This window comes from Macrobrachium nipponense, chromosome 2 (assembly GCF_015104395.2).
Source record: "Macrobrachium nipponense isolate FS-2020 chromosome 2, ASM1510439v2, whole genome shotgun sequence".
Classification (NCBI taxonomy): Eukaryota; Metazoa; Arthropoda; class Malacostraca; order Decapoda; family Palaemonidae; genus Macrobrachium; species Macrobrachium nipponense.
The window spans coordinates 161,733,287-161,758,164 of NC_087201.1; the positions used below are offsets into that span (position 1 = coordinate 161,733,287).

A 24,878-nucleotide genomic window follows, 5' to 3' on the forward strand; every position below is an offset into this window, starting at 1 on the left:
CTGCTGAAGAGTGGCTCTGAGAGGAGATAGGCCCCGTCTACGACACCAACCACAGAAGACGGCTGAATTCCCCTGGTACACAGCTGCAGAGGACTGACGGACGTTTCCAGCCATTTCTGTTGCTGCGCTACGAAAAAAGCTTCTCGTTCGCAAGAGATGGTGGATAACAGCCAGCCGTGAAGACGTAGGGACTGACTGCTCGGTGGTACCGCTCGACGTGTGGCTGGGCGAGAAGGTTGTGCCAATGGGGAATTTCTCTCGGTTCTCCTTGCGAGAAGAGCCAGCAGGTCCGGATACCAAATGGCCTGTGGCCATTTGGGGAGCCATCAGGGATCATCCTGAGATTCGGTATGACCAGTGCTCGACTGATCACTTGCGAATCAGGCTGAACGGGGGGAAAGGCATAGGCGAAGAGGTCGTCCCACGGGTGTTGAAGATCGTCCTCTGCAGCTGCCCATGGATCCGGCACGGCCGAGAAGAACACCTGGAGCTTCCTGTTGTGCCGGATGGCGAACAGATCCTCGACTGGTCGCCGCCACAGGTCGAAGAGCCTTTCCGCCACGTCCTGGTGTAGAGACCATTCGGTCCCTATCACCTGATTCCCGACGGCTGAGCGTGTCTGCTACTACATTCCTTCCCTTGAATGTAGCGTGCCGACAGCTCTATTGAGTGCGCCTAGGCCCACTCGTGCCAACCTGCCGATCAACTGATACAACGGGAGAGACACCTAGGCCCCCCCCCTGTTTGTTGACGTTAAGCCCACCACCGTGGTGTTGACGTACATCAACACCACTGAGTGTCCCATCAAGCGGTCCTGGGAACTCTTGGAGAGCGAGGAACGCTGCCTTGAGTTTCAGTACATTGATGTGAAGGTGCTTGTCGTTCTCGTACCACACTCCTGAAGTCCGCAACTCTTCCAGGTGTGCGCCCCATCCCTCGGTCGATGCGTCTGAGAGCAGCTGCATTTGTCCCACCCGGGGGAGAGTGCGCAGAGGCACTACCCTCTTAAGGGTTCCTGTCGTCCAGTCACCCGGCTAGGTCCTGCCTCACCTCCTGTGTCCGTGACAATGGAAAGCTTGGGGGGATCCGTCGCCTGTGACCAACTCTCCTTCAGTCTCCCTGAAGAGACCGCGAGGTGAAGACGCCCGTTAGGGACTGGCTTCCCGAGTGACGACAGGTGTCGATCCACGACTTGCCATCGCTGAGCTACCTGTTCCTGCCGAGACAGGAACTGGTTGGCTGCCTCCCTGAATCTGCTGATCCGCGACGTCTTCGGGGAAGACTCGCCCTGCTACCGTGTCGATCCGCATACCCAGGTACTTCATCCTCTGCTTGTGCTCGAGATCGGACTTTTCGAAGTCAGAACGATCCCCAGATCGCGACAGAACTCGAGCAGTCGATTCCCTGTCCTGTAGCAACTGCGAGCGGTAGCTCGCCCAGGACTAACCATCGTCGAGATACCCCATCAGACGTATCCCGTGCGAATGGGCCCAAGCAGACACCAGAGTGAACACTCGCGTGAACAACCTGTGGGGCTCGGTTGAAAGACCGAAGCAACGTGGCCTGAGCTGGTACAACCGTCCCGTCGAGGATGAGCGGAGGTACTTTCTGGAGGACTGATGAATGGGTATTTGTAAATACGCATCCTTCAAGTCCACTGAAAGCATGTAATCGTTCTCCCTGATAGAGTCGAGCACTGCGCGTGCCGTCTCCATCGTGAACCGGGTCTGGCGAAACCAACCGGTTCAGGGGGAGAGAGATCTATCACCGGGCGCCAGCCTCTCGTAGACTTTTCCACCAGGAAGAGTCGGCTGTAAAAGCCCGGTGACTGATCCGTGCCGATTTTCTACAGCTCTCTTGTTCAGCATGTCTTGATCTCCTGTCTTCAATGCTACGTCCTTCGATGCCCCTGGAACGTACGCCTGCTGTTGGACCGGGTTGGAGGTGAGGGTGACCGAGATTCGAAGGTTAATAGATCTCCCTCCCGAAGGACATCTACAATCCAGGTCTCGGCGCCGTGGCGCTGCCAAGTTGCCCAATGGCTGGCCAGGCACCCCCCCACTTCCGGCAGCAGGTGAGGGGGAACGCCGTCCTTCCACTGTGAACGTCGTCTGGGTGGGGCTAGTCGACACCTGACAGGAGAGGGCCGATACCGCTCCGACTCATTCCAGTCCTCGTCGAGGTCGAAACCTCAGGAGGACCGAAGGGGTATTTAAATACTGTGTCCGAAGACACGTAGAAAACGCCTCTGTCGCAGTAGAGGAGGTGAAGTAGCTTGTTCGACCGTCCAGAACTGAGAGAGCCTTCTTGTCCGGAGACGAGAGACTACTTGGTTCAACCCAGTCGGCAAGCTCCGATCGCGGCAGACCCACCGTCGATTTGGGTTCCCTCTCGGGCCCCAAAACGACTCGAGCCGAGGACGTGGCTCTGCTGGTGGGAGCGGTGATCCTTCCCCGAGATCATTGTGCTGACGAACTCAGCGCCGTAACCTCGACAAAGTCCCTCTGGATCTCGGAAGTCACAGCGATCTTGCAGAGTGGGACCGTTAAGCCCTTCGAACAAGAGCATTTCCGAGAACCTTCCTCCTAAGAAGGGGGAACAGCGACAGCCCTCTCGGTCTTCCCCATCCACTTGCGGCATACGTCCTGGCCGGTCCCAGAACGTGCCTGGCACGTAGGGCGTTGTGGTGGGATCGTGAGGGGCGCCACCCCTCACGATCACTCCTCAATACCTCGCTCCTCCCGGTGTAACCCGAGGAGGTTGAAGGTACGGGAGAGGCAGACCTGACGCTCTCCTCCTTGCTCGCTGGCAGCACCAGCAGGCTTTGAGGGCTGCAGGCGATCGTCAACCCGCGGTGGCGATCGAGCTGCAGGCCTGGTCGAACCGTCTCCTGTGGAGAACGGCTGGACTGAGCACAGCGGCCCCGATCTCGAGTGTCAGACGAGCTGGTGCTGGTTGCTGTATCCGATCGCTCTCTGTGAGAGCGACGGTCAGGCGACCTGCAGGCTCCACTGTCACAGTGAGACCGGTTGCTTGTCCTCACGGCACGTCACGTCGCTGGTTCCAGCCGTGGCTGGCACCGGCGAACGGGAGGACCTCTTCTCAGCCTCAGCCCGTGGTTGGTCGTGGACCGTCACGTCCCCGGGTAGCCAGCTGATCGCCGCGAGAGTGAGAGCTGGTCTGGTGAGAGTCGGATAAGCGGCTGTCACCAGTCTTCCGCCCCGTGCCGTGAACCTGACGCTGAGCGGACTCAGAGGTCTGGTTCGTGGCTGCACGGTCGCTGTAGGCGACCGTCACTCGTACCTCCCGCGAACGAGAGGCCGAGACGGACCCTGATGCAGTGGCAGAACCACTGACACCAGGCAGGAAGTACCGTGTTAGCCGTACCCCTCTGGTCCCCGTAGTCGTCTTCCTTGCGTTAGAAGAGACGGGCCCCGCTCCCGAAGGAGCAGGAGGACCAGCGGAAGGAACCCTCCCGTCCCACCGAGGTGAGACGGGGTCCCGAGAAGCTCCCGAGGGAGACTTCTTAGGAGGGAGGAGGCAACCTTCTTCTTCCTCGGCTGTGAAGCCTTAGAAGTCGAAGGGGAAGAGGCGGCAGCCGACGACGATGAAGAGATGAAGACGACGACGACGACACCTTCCTCCTCTTCTTCGTCAGCTTCCTCAGGACAGACGTAAGATCTGCTATCCAGGGCGGGTAGCCGGGGCTGCTGTAGCCGAAGCCACAGGGCCCGGACGCACCTGTACAGACAGACCAAGTCTGGGGTAGTACCACCACGAACAGGGACGACATCAGCAGGTATGGGCATCTCAGGAACAGCAGGCACAGCCAGCACAGCATCGGTAGGGACAGCCAGCGCAGCAACGGCAGGGACAGCCAGCGCAGCAACGACAGGGACAGCCACGCAGCAACTGCATGGACAGTCAGCCCAGAATCGGCAGGTACGGCAGCAGCACGAAACACAGGAATGAGCAGCCGCCCAGCAACACTCCTGGTACTGGCGGCAGGTCCAGGGTGGGCGAGCTCTAGGGCAGCGGAAGTGTGGTCGCTGCAGCGCGGCAACCACGAGCGGGCGGCGGCACGCGCCCCCTCTCGGTACGGCGAACGGCACTTCACAGCGGCTGTAGGCAAGACTGTTACCACGTGAGGCGAGTACACCAGGTGAGGAGGGACGTCGTCACCTGGTTGCGTGGTCACCACTCCATGGGTGACCGCAGTAGGCCCAGACATAGAAAACCGCAGCCCCTGGACACTAGCACGCCCTGCAATTGGAAGGACGCCCATACCTCACCAAGGTCCACCCTCGTGGCAGTAGACCTGCGGAAATAACAGTAGTAGCGATTAGTGGGGGGAAGTCCCCTCGCGCGGGGGGGTGATCCCTCTCCGAACGAGTGGAAGACCCCTAATACAATTGTACATCGGGCACCCCCCACCGAGCGCCCTCCCCCGCGCTCGAGGCGGATCGGGCGAGGAGAAGAACGCCGATAACCTCCCCCCCCCCAAGGGGAAGGGCCATTGTGGAGCTGAGCGGGGGGGGGGGTTACTCGTTCCCCACCCCGCCCACAGCACCGTACCCATGTACCCAACAACAATATAAGAGCCCGAGAGCAATCGTGCCATCGGCCCGAATGCAAGGGCATAAGGATCAATTCCCTGACTGAGCGGACTTGAACCAAATAAATATTGATGCAATCAATAAAAAGGATAAAAATGAAAATGCATCTTGCATACGATTCACTTCACAATGAATAGGGCTCGGATCGAGCGCATTTGCGGCCCTAGGTACCGAGCGCAAGGGTGAAAGGATCAACCTTCCTTACCTTTATGGATCAAGGTTTCCTGGAAACCTTGATCCATAATGAATTGATGCAATCAAAAAATATATGAAAATGAAAAGACTACTGCGCTTGCGATTTCACTTCATATAAATAAAAGGGGAAGGATCATTCCCAGGAATAGCAGAAACATTGATCCCAGTAAACAATGCAATCTCAATAAAAAATGAAAAATGAAAAAGAACTGCACTTGCGATTTCACTTCATTCAAAATAAAAAGGGGAAGGATCAATTTGGTTTCCGGGTAAGCTCGGAAACTGATGCCCAAAATGAGTATTGCTACAATCAAAATAATATATGAAAATGAAAAAGAATACTGTACTGCGATTCCCACTTCCATACTAAATAAAGTTTCAGTCCGCCGAGCGCATTCGTTTCGGCAACGGGCATACAGGCGGTCAAAAAAATATAAATGAAAAGAGCACTTACTTACGATTTTCATCTACACATTTCCACCCAATCTACGCTCGGAGCGAGTGCTCCCGCCCTCGGCACCGAGCATACCCAATAGGAGGATCATTTCTGGGAAAATGAATTCCCGCACTTACGCCCTTCAGTCCCGGCACTCGGGTAATCGAGGGCGTGGTGACACCAAGATCCTTAATTCACAAAGAATTGAATGAATGATTGTACTTACAATTCAGTTTCACTAGATAATTAGAAAAAGAAAAACACAATCATGCGAAAGCAAACGACGATGAAGCGGGCAGAGACGATGATACACGTCCACGCCAGCAGGCCGAAAGCAAAAGTGATTTGTTTACCTCCCAGTCGCGCCGCGCGCGCCTGTCGGACAAGCAGTTAACTACCGAACCCCTTGTTCGAAAGCTTACGACCTATCCAGCTGCCGCTAGTACCTTCCTATTGTAAAAGGACCGAAGGTTTGTATGCCGTGTCGGAACAACTTAATTGTATTATAACATAACATTTTGTTCATGCAACTTACCTGACAGATATATATATAGCTGAATCCCACCTTCGGATGGTGGGAAGAGACAGAATAGGATTTGTAGGAAACTTAAATTAAGTAGATGATGCACACCTTTGGTTCCTCACCTGTTAGCAAAGTAGACTCTGTGATTACTGTCACTTAAGCCTGCTTCTGCTTAATCAGAGTTGCCAGCCAGGTGGAGACCTGTAGTGCTGGTGCGCTCTGGATGCTCTGTCAACGGGACGTGACCTCAACGTGACAAGACCCATTGAACCATACATATGAGGGCTATGAAGCAACTGACCACCACCTGACCAACTAGACAAAGACCCCCTGAACACTAAACTAAGAGATGGGAGATCTTCACACAAGACTCACAAAAAACCAAAAACACAACAATTAAAAACTAACCTAAACCTAACTAAGGGATAGGGAAAGAGCTACCTCCAGACCCCCAAGACTGTGTCTGCAGAAACGTATGGCCCAGAATTGCAGTTGTCATAAATCGTTCTCAACATCCCTTAGGTAATGTGAGGCGGAAAACAGAATTGCTCCTCCAAAAGGTGCCATCAAGAATGTCCTTGATTGACATGTTCTTTGGAAGCAAGAGAGGTAGCGACAGCTCTAACTTCGTGAGCTTTCACTCGTTAAGAGGCTCAAATCAGTCTTCTGGCAAGATGAATGAGCCTCTTAAATGACGTCCCTCAGGAAGAAAGCCACAGGATTCTTAGATAAAGGTAATTCCGGTCTCTTCACAGAGCACCAGAGATTACCTGAGGGACCTCTTACCTCTTTCGTTCTATGAACATAGAACTTGAGAGCCCTGACAGGGCACAGGGCTCTCTCTGGTTCTTGGCCCACCAGACTTGACATACCCTTGATCTCGAAGCTTTTCGGCCAAGGGTTAGAAGTGTTTTCATTCTTTGCCAAGAAAGTTGGGCTCAAAGAGCAGACAGCGTTGTCTCCTTTGAAGCCCACTAAATGACTAAAAGCTTGGATTTCACTAACTCTCTTCGCCGTCGCCAGAGAAGCTAGGAAGAGCCTTCCTTGTCAAGTTCCGAAGAGACGCTGCTTGAAGAGGTTCAAAAGGACTTGACATTAAAAACCTAAGAACTACGTCAAGGTTCCATGAAGGCGGTCTCGCTTGAGGAATCTTCGAGGTCTCAAAAGATTTCAAGAGATTTGTCATGAAGATCCTTGTTTGTTAGAAAGGTCCAGGCCTCTGTGCCTAAAAACCGCTGACAACATGCTCTTGTATCCCTTAATGGTTGGGACTGCTAATTTCTGCACGTTCCTAAGAAAAAGCAGAAAATTGGCTATCTGGTTCACAGAGGTCGTGGAAGAGGAAACTCCCTCCTTTTTACACCATGCCTGAAGGAAGCCCACTTCGATTGGTATACAGCTCTTGTAGATGCTCGTCTTGCATTTGCGATTGCTCTCGCATCTGCTTTCGAAAAACCTCTCGCTCTGGCCAACTTTTCGATAGTCTGAAACGCAGTCAGACCCAGAGCGGAGAGGTTTTGATGATACCTTTCGAAGTGAGGCTGTTTGAGTAGATCTTTCCTCCAGGGCAACGTCCTTGGGAAGTCTACAAGGAAAGACATGACCTCCGTGAACCATTCTCTCGCTGGCCACATCGGGGCGATCAGGGTCAACCTCGTCCCTTCTGAAGCCGCAAACTTCCTCATGACTTCCCCCATGATCTTGAATGGTGGGAAGGCATACAGGTCTAGGCCCATCCAACTCCATAGCAAAATGCGTCCACAGCGATTGCTTCTGGATCTAGGACTGGGGAGCAATACAGAGGAAGCCTCTTCGTCCTCGACGTCGCGAATAAGTCGACCAGAGACGTCCCCACAACTTCCAAAGATCTCGACACACGTCCTTTGTGTAAGATCCATTCCGTCGGCAGGATGTGGTCCTGACGACTGAGAAGGTCCGCCCTGACGTTTTGCACTCCTGCAATGAATCTTGTCAGGATCGTAATCTTCTTCACCTTTGCCCACAGCAGAATCTCCTTCGCTAGGTGAAACAAAATCCTGGAGTGTGTTCCTCCCTGATTCTTCAAATACGCGAGGGCTGTGGTATTGTCCGAATTGACTTGAACGATTTTGTTCGTCAATCTTTCCTCGAAGAAACTGCAGAGACAGGAAGATCGCTGGCAAGTTCTTTGACATTGATGTGCCAAACTGCCTGTTCCCCTCTCCAGGAGCCTGACACTTCCTCCCCTCCTAGTGTTGCTCCCAGCCCGCAATGGAAGCATCTGAAAACAACACTAGGTCGGGGCTCAGAAGACTTAGGGACTTGACATACCCTTGATCTCGAAGCTTTTCAGCCAAGGGTTAGAAGTGTTTTCATTCTTTGCCAAGAAAGTTGGGCTCAAAGAGCAGACAGCGTTGTCTCCTTTGAAGCCCACTAAATGACTAAAAGCTGGATTTCACTAACTCTCTTCGCCGTCGCCAAGAGAAGCTAGGAAAAGAGCCTTCCTTGTCAAGTTCCGAAGAGACGCTGCTTGAAGAGGTTCAAAAGGACTTGACATTAAAAACCTAAGAACTACGTCAAGGTTCCATGAAGGCGGTCTCGCTTGAGGAATCTTCGAGGTCTCAAAAGATTTCAAGAGATCATGAAGATCCTTGTTGTTAGAAAAGGTCCAGGCCTCTGTGCCTAAAAACCGCTGACAACATGCTCTTGTATCCTTAATGTTGGGAATGCTATTTCTGCACGTTCCTAAGAAAAAAGAAGAAAAATTGGCTCTGGTTCAACAGAGTCGTGGAAGAGGAACAACTCCCTCCTTTTTACACCATGCCCTGAAGGAAGCCCACTTCGATTGGTATACAGCTCTTGTAGATGCTCGTCTTGCATTTGCGATTGCTCTCGCAGCTGCTTTCGAAAAACCTCTCGCTCTGGCCAACTTTTCGATAGTCTGAACGCAGTCGACCAGAGCGGAGAGGTTTTGGTGATACCTTTCGAAGTGAGGCTGTTTGAGTAGATCTTTCCTCCAGGGCAACGTCCTTGGGAAGTCTACAAGGAAAGACATGACCTCCGTGAACCATTCTCTCGCTGGCCACATCGGGGCGATCAGGGTCAACCTCGTCCCTTCTGAAGCCGCAAACTTCCTCATGACTTCCCCCATGATCTTGAATGGTGGGAAGGCATTACAGGTCTAGGCCCGTCCAACTCCATAGCAATGCGTCCACAAGCGATTGCTTCTGGATCTAGGACCGGGGAGCAATACAGAGGAAGCCTCTTCGTCCTCGACGTCGCGAATAAGTCGACCAGAGGACGTTCCCACAACCTTCCAAAGATCTCGACACACGTCCTTTGTGTAAGATCCATTCCGTCGGCAGGATGTGGTCCTGACGACTGAGAAGGTCCGCCCTGACGTTTTGCACTCCTGCAATGAATCTTGTCAGGATCGTAATCTTCTTCACCTTTGCCCACAGCAGAATCTCCTTCGCTAGGTGAAACAAAATCCTGGAGTGTGTTCCTCCCTGATTCTTCAAATACGCGAGGGCTGTGGTATTGTCCGAATTGACTTGAACGATTTTGTTCGTCAATCTTTCCTCGAAGAACTGCAGAGACAGGAAGATCGCTGCAAGTTCTTTGACATTGATGTGCCAAACTGCCTGTTCCCCTCTCCAGGAGCCTGACACTTCCTCCCCTCCTAGTGTTGCTCCCAGCCCGCAATGGAAGCTCTGAAACAACACTAGGTTGGGGCTCAGAAGACTTAGGGGACAAGCCCTCTTGTAGCTTCTGCGGATCGAGCCACAATCTTAGATGGCTCTTTATCAACTCTGAGATCCTCAAGATCGCATTGAGATTGTCCTTGGCCTTCCATTCGTCCGCAAGGAAAAACTGGAGAGGCCTGACGTGCAGTTTTCCCAAGGAAACAAACCTTTCCAGCGAGGAAATGGTGCCCAGCAGACTCATCCATTCCCTCGCCGAGCAAGTTTCTTTCCCCGAGAAGGCTGAGATTTTCTCTAAGCCTAGCCGCTGACGTTCCTGGGGGGGACCTTAACGCTCGAAAAGCCACTGAATCCATCTGAATCCCCAGATACACGATGGACTGTGTCGGGGTCAGATGCGACTTTTCGAGGTTGACAAGAAGTCCCAAGGACTTCGCTAAGGCTAACGTTAACTGCAGGTCCTTCAGACACTTTCTCTCGACGCCGCTCTGATAAGCCAATTGTCGAGGTAAAGGAAACTCTTATCCCTGAAGAGTGAAGCCACCTCGCCACATTCTTCATGAACGACGGTGAAAACCATCGGAGCCGTGGTCAGGCCAAAACAAAGGGCTCTGAACTGCCACACTTTGTTGCCTAAGACGAATCTTAGGTACTTTCTTGAAAAAGGGTGGATTGGGATGTGAAAGTACGCGTCCTGCAGGTCTAAGGACACCATCCAGTCGCCTGGTCTCAAGGCTCCCAGAACAGACTGAGGCGTCTCCATCGTGAATTTGGTCTCTTCACAAAAAGATTGAGCCTGCTTACATCTAGGACTGGACGCCAACCCGACGACTGCTTTGGTACTAGGAAAATCCTGTTGTAAAAACCTGGAGACCCCAGGTCCGCGACTTGTTCCACCGCTCTTTTCTCGATCATCTGTTGTAAAAAGATCGAACAAACACTTGTCTCTTTTCTCGCTGATATGATGGAGAAAGGTCTCTGGGAGTCGTGGAAAGAGGAGGAGGATCTAAAAAGGGGGGATCTTGTACCCCTGCTCCACGATCTTGAGGGACCAAGGGTCCGTATCTCTCTCTCTCCATGCTCCCGCAAAGGACTTCAGTCTGGCTCCGACTGGTGTCTGAAGGACATGAGTTTCACTTAGATGGCTTGGGTTTGAAGGAAGCTCTTCCTCTTGCAAGCCCTCTCCCCCTCGAGGAGCTGCTCTCGAGAGAGGAGCCCCACGAAAGGGAAGTTTTACCTTCTTCGGCGGTCGCACAAAAGACGAAGAAGTGGAAGGAACTGCCGGACGTCTCGAGGGACTGGGCTAAAAGTCCTGTGTTGCATTTTCCTGCAAACTACTTGCCAGGTCCTTAACCAAAGTCTGGGGGAAGAGATGGCTCGTAAGAGGAGAAAAGAGCAGTTCCGCTTTCTGAGCTGGAATAACGGATCTAGCTGTGAAGTTACACAGCAAAGCTCTCTTCTTCAGGAAGGCAGTCCCAAAATGAGAGACAGCTCCTCTGAACCATCCCTGACGGCCTTGTCCATGCACGATAGCACGCTGGACAGCTCCCCCAAACTGAGAGACTCTGGCTTCTAGATTGCAGATCTAGAACTCCAAGCACCAGTCCAAGAAGTTGAAGACTTCAAGAGTCGTAGCAGCCCCTTCAAATGATGGTCTGTCTCCGTAGGGGGTCCAAGTCACCTTGGCAGTGGATAAGACGGACCTCCTCTGAGAGTCCACCAAGCTAGAGAAATCCCCTTGCGCTGAGAAGGGATTCTCACACCCACGTCTCCTTACGGTCTCATACCAAATACCCCCTTTACCGCTGAGTCTAGAGGGAGGAAGGCGAAAGTTGACTTGCCCTGATCCTTCCTTCGTTCCATCCAGTCCTGGAGTTTCTTGAAGGCCCTCTTAGTGGAGAGCGAAGTCTTCATTTCGACAAAACTCTGGGGTCTTACATGACTTGGAAGATGAAAACTGAGAGGGAGAGACTTGGGAGCTGCAGGCTGGAACTTGTCCCCGAAGGACGAGCGCAACAGCCGCACAAGAACCTTGTAGTCTGAAACTGAAGAAGCAGAGGGAGGTTCCTCTTCTACCGATTCAGCAGGACTACTCAATTCTCCTTCTTCCCTAATAGGAAGAGGAGACCGCCCCTCCGGAGAGGGCGTATGTCTAGCGGGTCTGGCCTTTATCAATGAGCCGAGCGTCCTGGTGCACAACGTCTTCTTGCTCGGCGTCCTCCGAAGCGTCCTGGAAAGCGTCCTACTGAGCGTCCTCAAATCGTCCTGAGAGTACTCAAAAGCGTCCTGAGTGTCCTCTCGAGCGTCACGGCAAGCAGCCTCCCCATGACGTTGAGATGGAACGAAAGCCGTCTGACGACCCGCTCTCTTAGCGCGAACGAGATCGGTGATTCGCCGAAGGAGACGCAATCGGCGAAAGAGACGAACGAGGAGAGGGAGAAGGAGACTGCCTCGTCCTCTTGACAGGCAGCCTAAGGTCCTTCCTCCGCTTAGGCTCGACTGCTGCTGGGCGAGTCCTCTGAGCCATAAGCGCTGACAACTGGTCCTGAAGGGACAAAAGAATGTTCTTCGTCGGAGAAGAACGAACAGAGGGGGCAGGGCTGATCCTACGAGGGGCGAGGGGACGCCTCCTTCCTTCTCACAGGTACAGCTACCTGCTTCTCCAGAGAGCGACTGTAGCGCATCTCAGCGTCCTCGCCGGATGAGATCCTACCTCTCTTCTGAGCGGAAAAGCGTCATACGCATCCGGAGAAGAGCGCAACGAAACTGGCGATACCGGACGTGAAGCGTCCTCACAACGATACGTCCTTTTCAGCGGACTAGTCTCTCTCCGAGCGCTCCACCCCTTGCGCGGGGAGGACGCTTCGGAGGAGGAAAAGCAGTCCTTAAGGATACGCGCCTGTGCGCGCTCCTTGGCAGCCTGGGAACTTGCAACAAGGCCTGCCGAAGGGACGCCAGATCGGTGGGGAGCCCCCGTACCCTCTTGCGGCTTTCGACATATCCCCTCCCTGATTCCTGGGAGTCCGATAGCGGTCTAGGCCTAGAGGCATTATGGGCCGATCTGAGGCCCCCTCCACAACACTAGGGGCACGATCACACACTTGCACAGAGCCAGTTTCTAAGGCTTTCACTTTAGTCTCAAGAGTACGAAGAGACTCCAAAATTAGAGAAAGGGCATTACCTTCTCCAGACACAGAATCAGGGCCCGAAGGCAACAACACAGGTTTAGGAGATGCAAAATCTACAGGTGTTAGACGCAGGAGAAATATTAGTTCCCTTACCTTTGGTAGAACCACTCCTGGAGGAAGACCTCCCGATCCTACTAGCGTTCTAATTTACGCCGATAGGTGGAATCATACACCTTCCATCCATCATCGGTCAATCCATCACATTCATTGCACCGATCATCCACCAAACAAACATGCCCCCTACAACCCATAAATACTGTGTGGGGGTCTACCGATGATTTCGGTAGCCTCACCTTACAATCACTCCTCACACACACACTCTGAAACTCACTGCACTTGATCCAGACATCACGTTTACAGAAAAGCCAATCCAAAATAAAAAAACAGTCCACTATTGCGTATGCCAAGCCAACAATCCAGAATCAATAACCAAAAGTCATCCAGATACTTAGTACGAGTCAAATCCAAAAATCTAGGCGGAGGTCTGTAAACAGTTGTTTACCGACCCGGCGACAGAAAAAATATGAATAGAAAATGGGAATGGTTCCTGATATCCGCCTCCCAGCGGCGGGAATGGGTACTACCACCTGGCCGCCCACTGCGTGTGCCGCGAGTTTTTGAAATTCTGTCGGACGTCAGAAAATACGCTATATATATATATCTGTCAGGTAAGTTGCATGAACAAAACAGCAAGTATCATGCATTAGGCAAAACATTCAACTTCAATAACAAAATTGAATGGGATGCTATGATTTTGGCATAAAAATTTACTTGTTTACTTGTTCATATAATTTTCTTACATGCTTCTGTGTGATGTAACACAAGGCATAATCATAGTTTGGAACAAAACATACCCTCTATTTAAGGAGCCTGTGCATAATGATAAAATATTTATAATTTACCATAATGGTATCGTACTTCCAATTCATAATTCCATGACCCCACACATTATACTTAAAAAAAATTCTCTTTAAACACACCTACCTATCATAATTGCATACATAATCCCGAGGAAATATTATGCCACATCCCATGACATCACCTTTATGGCATCTAGGACCAAATAACGAACCAACCGTACTACCCGTGAAGACTCTACCATCGTCTGCATGATATGCTATACTCCCTCTATTCCATCCAGGATGTCGATTTTGAGGGTATTCCTGTAATTGAAGTTGAATAATAAATAAATAACAGACTTATTTTTGCTTTGAAAAGGTATACAGTGTTCCCCCCGTATTTGCGGGGATGCGTACCAGACCCTCCCGCAAATAGTTAGAATCCGCGAATGTTTGGAACCCCTATAAAAACGCTAAAAACAGCCTATTTTGTTAGTTAAAACTTAAGAAAAACCACTAAAAATTTTCATACTTGGTTTTTTTAATAGTTTTATCACAAAAAGTGCATTTTATGATGAAATTGATAACAAAAACCAGGCATTTGTGGATATTTCTCATAGAAAAATACCGCGAATGCACGAATTTTCCGCGAATAATGCAGGGAAACGTTCCTGAGAGAAATCCACGAATGTGTGAGTCCGCGAATCCGCAGAACGCGAATACGGGGGGTCCACTGAAATTCTATGCTCTAGACACAAAAGTTAATTTCCATCCAGAACAAGCCAGATTGCTGTACCACAAGATTTATAACATAACATTATCACAAAATTTGTTGCACAACATTATATGTATATAAAAGCAATGTAATAATTTTATTCCCAATCTTAAAAGGATTTTCCTTCCCACCAAGTAAAAATGCCTACTCCTTTTCCATGTTACACTTCCTTTCCTTACATTTCTATATGAAGTTGAATTAAACAGATAGCCTCTCCTCCCTGAAACGAGTCTACCCATAAAATCATGTATTACCATAAGGAAAAAAAGTGTAGCTTACGGTACTCCTTGCATGGCAAAAAGGTGGTACTTAAAGGTCCTTTGCAGTGTCCTGTCTACTACATTGCTTCCCATCTTTCACTTATCTTCTGTCCTTTTTGTCTCTCACCTCCTACATGTCAATGTCTTTAGCTTTACCTTGGTCCAACTTTCAACTGTCATATACGAGCTAATCCACCACATAATTTACTTAAATCAACAGAAGTCAATGATTGAGGACCCAGATGGCTGAGGCTCTAGTGAAGAGATGCAAGGTGAAATCCAAAGGCTGAAGTAGTTGCCACCTTTTAACTGGAGACTTGATGGAGGCTTGCACCATATTTTACTGCTTAGCGACATAATTTTCTGAGGCAGATCATAACAGTTAATTCCTATAGTATGGTCAACGTAAGTTTGCTAAAACTGCATTGCTTCATAAACATTATCACTCAATTTACCAAAAAGATTAATTTGGGTTATTCCTCACTGTCATCATTGCCTTCTACAGTAGGCAGGGGGTGTTATAAGATTAAAAAATCTTCTCATCCATCTGCATCTCAGATCCAAAGTCACCCTTAGCTATGCCCAGACACTAAAAATGCCCAGACACTAATAACTCCCTCACTGGATAAAATATCTAAATCTTTCTTCAACAGTGAGACAAACTTACCTTGAAATGAAAGAGACTGTTCAGCAATCTATTTGAGCAGTTAGCCACTGATAAGATCTATATCAAGGTGATATGCTTTGGATTTTGTTAGCATCTCTATTCTTTTTTATCCTTATCCCTTTTAATAACTTCATAAAATTATCCAGTTTCATCCAGTTTTTATCCAGAAAAGCAAAATGATATTGTTATGATACAATAAAGTTTCATACATACTTACCTGGCAGATATATACATAGCTATCGACTCCGTCGTCCCCGACAGAAATTCGAATTTCGCGGCACACGCTACAGGTAGGTCAGGTGATCTACCGGCCTGCCGCTGGGTGGCAGGACTAGGAACTATCCCCGTTTTCTAATCAGATTCTCTCTTCCACCTGTCTCCTGCGGGGAGGATGGGTGGGTCTTCAATTGTATATATCTGCCAGGTAAGTATGTATGAAACTTTATTGTATCATAACAATATCATTTTCATACATTCAACTTACCTGTCAGATAAATATACATAGCTGATTGACACCCTTTGGTGGAGGGCAAGAGACAGCTAACTACTGACTAGACAGGTAAACAACATATGTTGTAGGTCTTTATAGACCTTGGTTCCTCTGTTCTAGACGAAGGGTTGACTTCCTAGCTATTGCATAGGAGTCTGCTTCGTCTCAAGAGCTTAGCAAGATAGTGATCTGTGGCCAAGTAGTTCTTGTGGGTCTACCGATGGGGTCTTATCCACTTACTCGGTCGAGCCTAATTGGCATTTGTCAATGGTGCTAATCCGCTTATATGACAACATGCCTATGCCTATTGGCATAACTAAGGAGCGCAACACCGATCCCGATCACCTGTTCCTAACATGAGGGTTCGCGCTAAATTGAAAAAGAGTTATCCCCCAAACTCCTTTCAAACCTCAAAAAAAAAATCACTGAGTTAAAATAAATTCAATTCATTATTAAAGGATCAGTGTCGGCTCCTTATCCCAGCAACGTATCCGCTGATACGTATAAACCAAGAGAGAAGGATCTCTCGTAGGTTAACTTGAAGTCCTTCGTGTAATGAGCAGTCAACACATAGTTGCATCTCCCATATGTTAAAGCTAATATGTCTTCCCGACATATTGTTACGAAAAGAACAAGAATTTGCAAAAGCTCGCACTTTCATGAGCTTTTAAATTCTCAGCTGTTTGAAGGTACCATCAAGTCACTTATGAAGTGCTTTAGAGATCACCATTGTTTCAAAGAAGACTAGGACTTTCTTTGAACTGGATCTCATTCTGGATGAAGCCTAGCGCCTGGCTTGCGCCCTGGCTGGCGCGAGGAGTATCCTGTTTGGAATACTCCTGGCGCCTGACAGTCGTAAAACTCTTCGAATACTCCTGCCGTCTGGAAGGCGCATCTCGCTCCAAATACTCCTGGCGCCTGTTAGGAGTATTAAGCTCAGAATACTCTGGCGCTTGGTAGGCACATCGCGCTTCGAATACTCCTGGCGCCTGGTAGGAGTAAAAAGTCTAGAATACTCCTGGCTCCTGGGAGGAGTATCGAGGTCAGAGTACTCAAGGCGCCTGGCAGGAGTATCTCTCGCCTGACCTATGGAAGGCGCATCTAGTTCCGAATACTCCTGTGGCTTGGTAGGAGTATCGCTCATGGAATGCGCCTTTCGAATGGCAAGTATATTGCGCTTAGCGGGCGCTATACTCCTATCAGGAGTTCTCTCTTCTCCAGTTGGCTCCTGTTGCTTGGATGAAGATCTGGGCCTAGAACGATCTACAGTAAAGTCAGGCTCTTTGCGCCTACTTGGCGCCTGGCTCCTAGTTGGCGCCAGACGCTTGGCAGGAGTTACTTCCTTCCCACGTCTCGCCTGCCTAAGCATCGCTCCCCCCAGAGATGGCCGCTTGTGCGACAACTCCCCTGTAGGGTTCGTCGCGCCCCGACAGGAGATCGGTATTTGGATCTCTTAATCGGAAGCCTGTCATCCTTTTTACGAGTAGGCTCTTTAGAAAGTACTCCTACCAAAGACGCTAATTGCTCCTGCACATTCATCAAAATTTTAGTCAGCTACATCCAGTAGACGATAGGAAATCTCAAAAGTCCGAGAGACAGTCTTCCTCCGAGGAGGATCCTTATTGCATACTTCCGTTGCTAACGAGTTCTCCTCCTACATGTTGATGAGTTTTCTCGTTGCAGAAGCTTCCCTATCCTTGCCCGAAGGAAGGGAAGGAGCTTGGAATTTTAAAAAGATTCTGAGCTGAAATTGGTAGGACTCCTGATTTCTAGCTCTTGAATGTATCTCTCTGAACCTTTTGGGAAGTAGTTTGAAGCCTCCTCGCGTTCCAAAGACTCTGTCAGTAAACGTTTAAACCTTGTCTTCTTCTGTAGATGACAATGTCACTACATTACCCGGACAACGAAACCTCTATCTGAAAGCGTTGATCCAGGAAGGAAAAGGCTTTAGTTCTTTTGCCAAACATACTATGCTGGCCAGAACCCATTGCCGAGTCTTCATAGAATTTGATTCAGATTCTAAAGCCCAAAATTTCACTTGTCCTTTTGATCGTTTAGGACCAAGAGAAACATTTGATTAGGAGCAGTTCCATCTTGTCGGAACACGGAATCTGAGGCCCAAATTAGGATCCCATTCTAAGTATAAGATCTCTTACTCTTATCGTATAGAGGTATTGTATAAGATCCCGAAGATCTTAATTCTCTACTATCTCTAATATTCTTTGTCTAGACAGAGTATATCTTTTTACTGTGTTCATTGATAGCATAAAATACCAAGGTGATTCTTCCCTCTGAAAGGGAAGAAAACCATTATGTGGTTCACAGAGGTATTGTAAGAGGACAGTTTCCCCTTTCTATCTAGCACGATCTGCAGCAACTCTATGTCTTTAACTATATTTAAAGGAATTATCAAGCTTCCCTTGAAAAATCCTCTCATTCATATTTACTTCTGGTCAGTCTGCACGCAGACAGACTCACAAGTGAATAGGTTTTGCAGGTCCAATATTTATAATAGATTCCGATAAAATCTCTACTCTCTTAGAAAAACCTTCCGACACATGCTGAAAGAAGAAGGCGTGACCTCTGTGAATCCAACCTTTTTATTGCCAAAATGATGCATTCATCTTCTTCCTTTGACGCCCATTTATTTTAATATGTGTTAAGAATATATATAACTAGGGGAAAAAAAGACTAAAGTTTATTCCCCTATTTAACTTAAAGATGGCGTATTTTGCTACCTCTCTTGTTTCGAGGAAAAGGAAGCAATCTATAAGAAGCTTGTTCATCTTCTGCCCTTGCGAAGAGATCTGTGAATACTTTCCGCAGGGTCTGACAACTCTTTCCAATAAATGTTAAATCGTGCTCTGCCGAATTAAAATCCTTTATAATCCCGTCACATTGTGGTAAACAGCATTCATCTAAGGAAACTCTTGTAAGGATAGTAGGAACGCTGTAATTAACCACGGTGTGTGCATAAGGCTTAACGTATCGTTATCTTAAGGTGAATTTCCTACTACATCTTTTCCTCGCCGAGGCAGAGAGATATCCTTAGCAAAACGAATACGATGTTATTCATGTTTGCCTAAAACAAAAAAAATCCCCTCAATTCGTGGTTAAGTCCCTGATTGTATGGGGAATCTACGGTGAAGCATTCGATCCCTTAGGAGAGAAAGATGTAACCAACCGTTCACGACGAGAACCGGATGGTACTAGATTGGCTCACAATTACAGCCGTCTCGTTCACTGCCTGGCTGCATTCATTCTGAGTTGCCAGTTACTCCCTTCAATGAATGGATATAATAAAATTATTCTCGAGTCTAAGAAAGCTCTCAATAATGCAAAGTTTAAGCCCAAACAACCTTTGTTAAATACCGAAGCTGAGTAGGTATTGTCGTAACAAACCTTTTAAGCGAAGTCCTTACTAGGAAAACCTGTAAGGATATAGATAATTCCGTAGCAAACCACCGAAACCAAAGGCAACTATGGTATGCGTATATGACTTGTCATTCAGTAGTCGTATACAGCAAGCCTTCTTACGTACGACCCTCTTTCCCTTTTCCGTACATGCAGAAAGAATGGAAATCTTACTCTCTTCGTTCATTTTGTCAATAATCCCGAATGAGTATTAGTCGAAAGAGATCGCAAATGGCAACCGAGGATCGAAGAGAATCTCTCCAGCTTTTATTATCTTGGAGATAAGTCCGTATTTTACGCCTTTCTTATCTGGAAGAGCCTCTAATCAATGAATGAGAGCTCGTACGAATCTTGTTCAACTTCCAAACGATTGCCCCTCTTTCTGTAAATGGTTGGTTGCATTATTTTTTAGAAGGAGGATGATTTTAATATCCTCTTACTAATACTGAACTAATTCTCACAATTCTGCTCTATCTTCCATTCCTCAAGTTGGGACAAGATTGAGCAACCGGAGGAGAGCGCTTCCTTTCGAAAGGTGAAGGGAACTTTTAGCAGTACCGACTCTAACCTGACAAGGGCTACGGCAGCCTGTGCCTACATCTTGAGTCCCTCTGGCTGGAAAAAAAGCCGAACTTGCTCTTGCCTTTATTGCATTAAGACGATCTGATAAGGGCAACGGCCGCCTGTAGCGACCACTCCCGTCCCTATCAGGAGAAGCCTCGAATGTCTTTCCACCTTTCGCCTGGAGGACCTCTTTGGCGGTTGTCAGGCTATCTTGTAGGGAGAAAGTGCCTGGCGCTAAGCAGGAGTATCTTGCCTAGAATACTCCTGGCGCCTGGGAGGAGTATCGCGATCAGAATACTCCTCGTCCTCGGAATACTCCTGGCGCCTGGCAGGAGTATCGCGCTCCGAATACTCCTGGCGCCTGGGAGGAGTATCGCGATCGGAATATCCCTCGTCCTCGGAATACTCCTGGCGCCTGGCAGGAGTATCGCGCTCCGATACTCCTGGCGCCTGGAGGGAGTATCGTGCTCGGAATACTCCTGGCGCCTGGCAGAAGTATCGCTTTCCTAGGAGGAGCAACGTGATCGGAATACTCCTGGCGCCTGGTAGGAGTATCACGTTCCGAATACTCCTGGCGCCTGGGAGGAGTATCGTGCTCGTCGGAATACTCCTGGTGCTTGGCAGGAGTATCGCGTTCCGAATACTTCCTGGCGCCTGGGAAGGAGGGTATCGTGATCGGAACACTCCTGGCACTGGGCAGGAGTATCACGTTCCGATCACGATACTCCTTGGGCGCCTAGGAGGAGTATCGTGATCAGAATACTCCTGGATCCTAGCAGACGTATCGCCCTTGGAAAGTTTTCTTGTTGGAAAGTTCCGAGCATCTGAAAGGCGATCCTCGCCTGGAAAGTTCTGTACGTCTGGAAGGTTATTCGAATCTGGAATCTTCCGCCTTCTGGAAGGTTCCGCTTGTGCGGAAGGTTCTGTATGCGGAAGGTTCCGATCTCTTGTACATTTGTTCTTGCTTAGAATTCGACAATACTCCATTTTCGACATAGCCCTCCCTTTCTTCTGAATGAGAAAGGACTTCCATTTCGATGAAGATCCTGGTTCATAGTGCTTCAGGCGCTTTGCGCCTATATTCAGGCCCTTCAGGTGCTTTGCGCCTCGTTTTCAGGCGCTTTGCGCCTTATTTCAGACGCTTTAGGCGCATTGAGCCTCGTTACCGGAGCTTCATGCCCAAGGAGCTAGAAGCTTAAAAGTTATATATATATGTGTACTCTCTAAACGAGATCCATATAATTCATTCGATCAACAAATATTCTTTAATATCTAATTCGTTCTTCTCAGAATAGATATATTTTCATATACATAGTACCGATGAGGAATTTATTGAAATAACTATTTCAAACCCCCATGGGATAGAGCCCCCCCCCCCGTCCAACCGTACGGGGGGACGAACCCGGATAGGGCAATGCCTCTACCGCAACTGTTATCGAGTGAATGTCTTCCTTTCTCCGTCTCTTCTGAGGTTCCGATAGCCAGACGAGATTATCTTGCATCTTCATTTAATCTACGCCGTTGAATGTTTCTTCTCCTTATTCGTCAAGACGATAATAATAAGGGGAACACATTGAATTAGGATGCCTTTCCAATGGCTATCCCTGGCAGTCTGGGACGTCCTACAGAACCTGCCGAGGGGACGCCCTGATCGGTGGGGGTTCTCCATAACCTCCGTACGGCTTTCGACTTTCCTTCTCCTCCGGGCCAGGGAGCTTGGAAGAGGTCTAGGCCTGGGAGCGAGACAGAGCCGATCAGACGCACCCTCTATTGCAATGGGGAACACTATAATCACTTCTTACCTTATAATAGCTCGTATCTTGAGCTACATTCCTTTATCTTCAAATTGCAAATGAATTTGTAGTTTCTGTGAAGTAAGAAGGTGATGAGGGAAACAACACTACTAGTACTGTTAATATTCTAACTGCTTGTCAGAACGAGGGCTATTAAAGCTTCTAAAGAAAGCATATCTAGTTCTATGTTTTCCTGACTTCCTCAAATAGGAAGTTACCTCAATCAAATTCTAACATTTATTACACTTTATCAATGAATAAATATTTATATTTCCCTTTCTTGCAAACTATGTAATTGTCTACCGAAAACTTCGGTAGTTACACATCCTCTATTCTTTGAAAACTTCGAAGTTTATTAAAAAGTTATTAAAAACGTATGCCAAACCACCGATCCAGTACCTTCCTGTAAAAGTCGGCCCCAGAAGATCGATGGCGATGAAACACGAAAATCAAATCAGGAGGGAAAGTAAACATATGTTTACCTTCCCAGCGACAGAGAGAATCTGATTAGAAAACGGGGATAGTTCCTAGTCCTGCCACCCAGCGGCAGGCCGGTAGATCACCTGACCTACCTGTAGCGTGTGCCGCGAAATTCGAATTTCTGTCGGGGACGACGGAGTCGATAGCTATGTATATATCTGACAGGTAAGTTGAATGTATGAAAATTACAAATTATATTCAGCTGACTTTTCAGACTATAAGTCCAAAATTCCCCCCAGCAACCTGCAAGTCAGCTGATGGTCTCTTTCTGGATGCACAGACTTGATGGGCAACTGAGGTGATAGAGCAGGGTCAGCCACCAGTCACATGCTTTAAAAGACGGTAATTGGAAGCATGTATGCAAGCTTCTAAGCTTCTACCTATAACTTCCCACCACAGACAAAGACTTGGTGTGACCTCAGCTGTACAATCACACGAAAACATCTTGAGGAGCTTTACGTTTTCCTAAAAAGAAAATGTATTCTTAATTTCCTTATCCTCACTGCCTCCAATATCATATGAAACTTCACCAATCATGTCTCTCCTGTGCTTTACCTCCTCAGATGGTGATGGTAGCAGCAGCAGAACTGCAACAACATATCTATAGGCAGTCCTCGGTTAACGATGGAGGTTCTGTTCAAGTTTTTCAACAAGAAAACTGCAGTGGTCGCCTCATACAACATACTAAATGATAGATATCTTTATTTAAGCAGAGGTAAAAAAGTAAATACAAAAGGTATGTTTAAGTATCAGAAGAAAGTTTTAATAATGAGAAGGTTCTGCCATAATGGTTACTGCACCCATATATCTATCAGACTCTTTGGCTTTAAAGGGGGCACACATTTTTCTGTTGGACAAAAGTGGAGTCTGCAGCATTTGAAAACTAATATTGTGGGCATATGACTGTTGGATTTGTAGGAAAAAACTCGTTTTTCCAAAGATTCAATGTTTACACATTCTTCAAAAGCAAAAAGCCCAGAAGATGTAAAACTGAAAAATGAGAAATTTATATAAAAAAACTGACAATACTGCACCAACACTGATGCCAAACTATACAAACACACTATTGTAATGTTTAATACATACCTTTCTAGTAAGCCCAATGGTTATATATCCTGATCTTCCTGGATCAACTATTTCCATTTCAAAATAGTGTGAAGTTGTGTTTAATGGCACTCGAGCCTGTGCTAAACCTACGTCAACGAGAGACTTTCCTCTTCCACAATATTCCAACATCTGATAAAAGAAAAAAAAGTATGTTGTCAAGGAGGGTTACAATTTATAAAATTTTTTTTAATGAAATGCCAGATTTTTAAAGTACAGGCAGTCCCCAGCTTACAACGGGTTCAGCTTACAACGTTCCGAGGTTACACTTTTCAATTATTTATCAGACATTATTTCCAAGTTTACGACACATGTTCCAAGATTACGACACCTACAACGCTCATCTGGCAGAAGAAATATGATTCCAAAAATGCAAAATAATCATTAAGTTTTTTTTAATTAAAAATGCAATAACAATGCAGTTTACATAGTTCTTAAGCACCCAAAGTATTAAAAGTAAGATTTTCTTAGGATTTTTGATGACGTTCCGGCTTACAACGATTTTTTACTTACAACGCGTCTCAAGAACAGAACCCCCTTCGTAACCCGGGGACTGCCTTTAATTTGTATTTTTCCCAGGTAAACAAACTGTAACCTTTCATATACAGAGTATCCTTCTACATAGCTTTATACTGACCAACAAAGGTGGTACCCAGGTGGAGACTGGGGAGTTGGAATGCACACACTTTAACCCTGCTAATATAACCTTTTCATCTTTCAGTACGAAAAATTGAAAGGAAAATCGTAGCAGGGTGGACATGGTGTGCTACCTATGACAAGAAAGGCTACAATTTGTGTAAATAGGAAAAATACATATTACTACTTTTAAAACGTGATTGTAATGAAATATGAAACAGATTGAAGAACTAAATTCGAAAAATGGAAAAATATCAGGATTATCAGTATGCATTTGTTATTGTAACTACTAAAACAAGATCTTCTATTGCTGGTAAAAAGTACCTAGGAATAGAAAGGATGAAAGAATATGAAGCAAGGAAATAAAATGAAGGGAGGCAATTAGGAGCATAAGGAGTTTTGGGAGAGATTAAAATGGAACTGGCAAGCCAATATATGATGTTATGAGAGGAATTTAAACCATCTTTAAACAAAGTTGATGATTCTGCCAGAAAAGTAGTTCTCTCACAGCCATACCACAACTCCATGATATGAACATCCATATTAAATTAAAGTGCTCACCACTTTTGTTGTGAGTGGGTCACTTTCTGTGATTGGACATCAAATGAAGATTCTGGGTTGGTTGCTCTACAAAATACTATGAGGAGAGGGCTGGAGATGATTTGAGATTTGTGAAGGGTGGCTGTTCACACCCCATTGACAAATAAACCAACACTAGCAAAGGTAAGTTTAGTCAGTATGGGACAGTTGGCCACTAATGTCCTAATATTCATAAACAACAGGTATTACTGTGACAAAGTAATCCTTGACTTTGGTTATGCATCATGATGATGATGCAGTCTCACCTCCTGAAGCTAAACAACTTATCAGTAACTGCAGATGTCAACTACCCTATTGAGAAAATAGAAGAATAGATATGTCATTGTAGTATTCCTATTTTCCTTACCTGTCCATTCAATCTGATATCATGCAGCCTCAACCACTCTTCTTCAACTGAATCAACAGACATGTGCGTATCTTCATCAGGAGGCCACAGGATCTGCGGAGAGAGTCTAACAGCATCGCCAGCTGCTGCTAATCCCACACATGGATACAATCCTCCTGGTGGAACTCTAACCATCACGGATCCCACCTACAAGTATTACACTTCACTATTAGGTTACTTTCCGAAAACACTAATAACTATAGTGTAATGAAAACATTGTAACAGTAATC

At 47.4% G+C, this 24,878-nt stretch overlaps 1 protein-coding gene across 1 annotated transcript in view; it reads right to left on the reverse strand.

Annotated features, from left to right (window-relative positions):
* Positions 1-24,878, reverse strand: part of LOC135221355 (SPRY domain-containing protein 3-like) — a 74,166-nt gene that overhangs the window by 33,223 nt on the left and 16,065 nt on the right. The window contains 3 exon segments of the mRNA XM_064259156.1: positions 13,626-13,804; positions 23,010-23,159; positions 24,610-24,795. Of these exon segments, the coding sequence (XP_064115226.1) occupies positions 13,626-13,804; positions 23,010-23,159; positions 24,610-24,795 (515 nt within the window).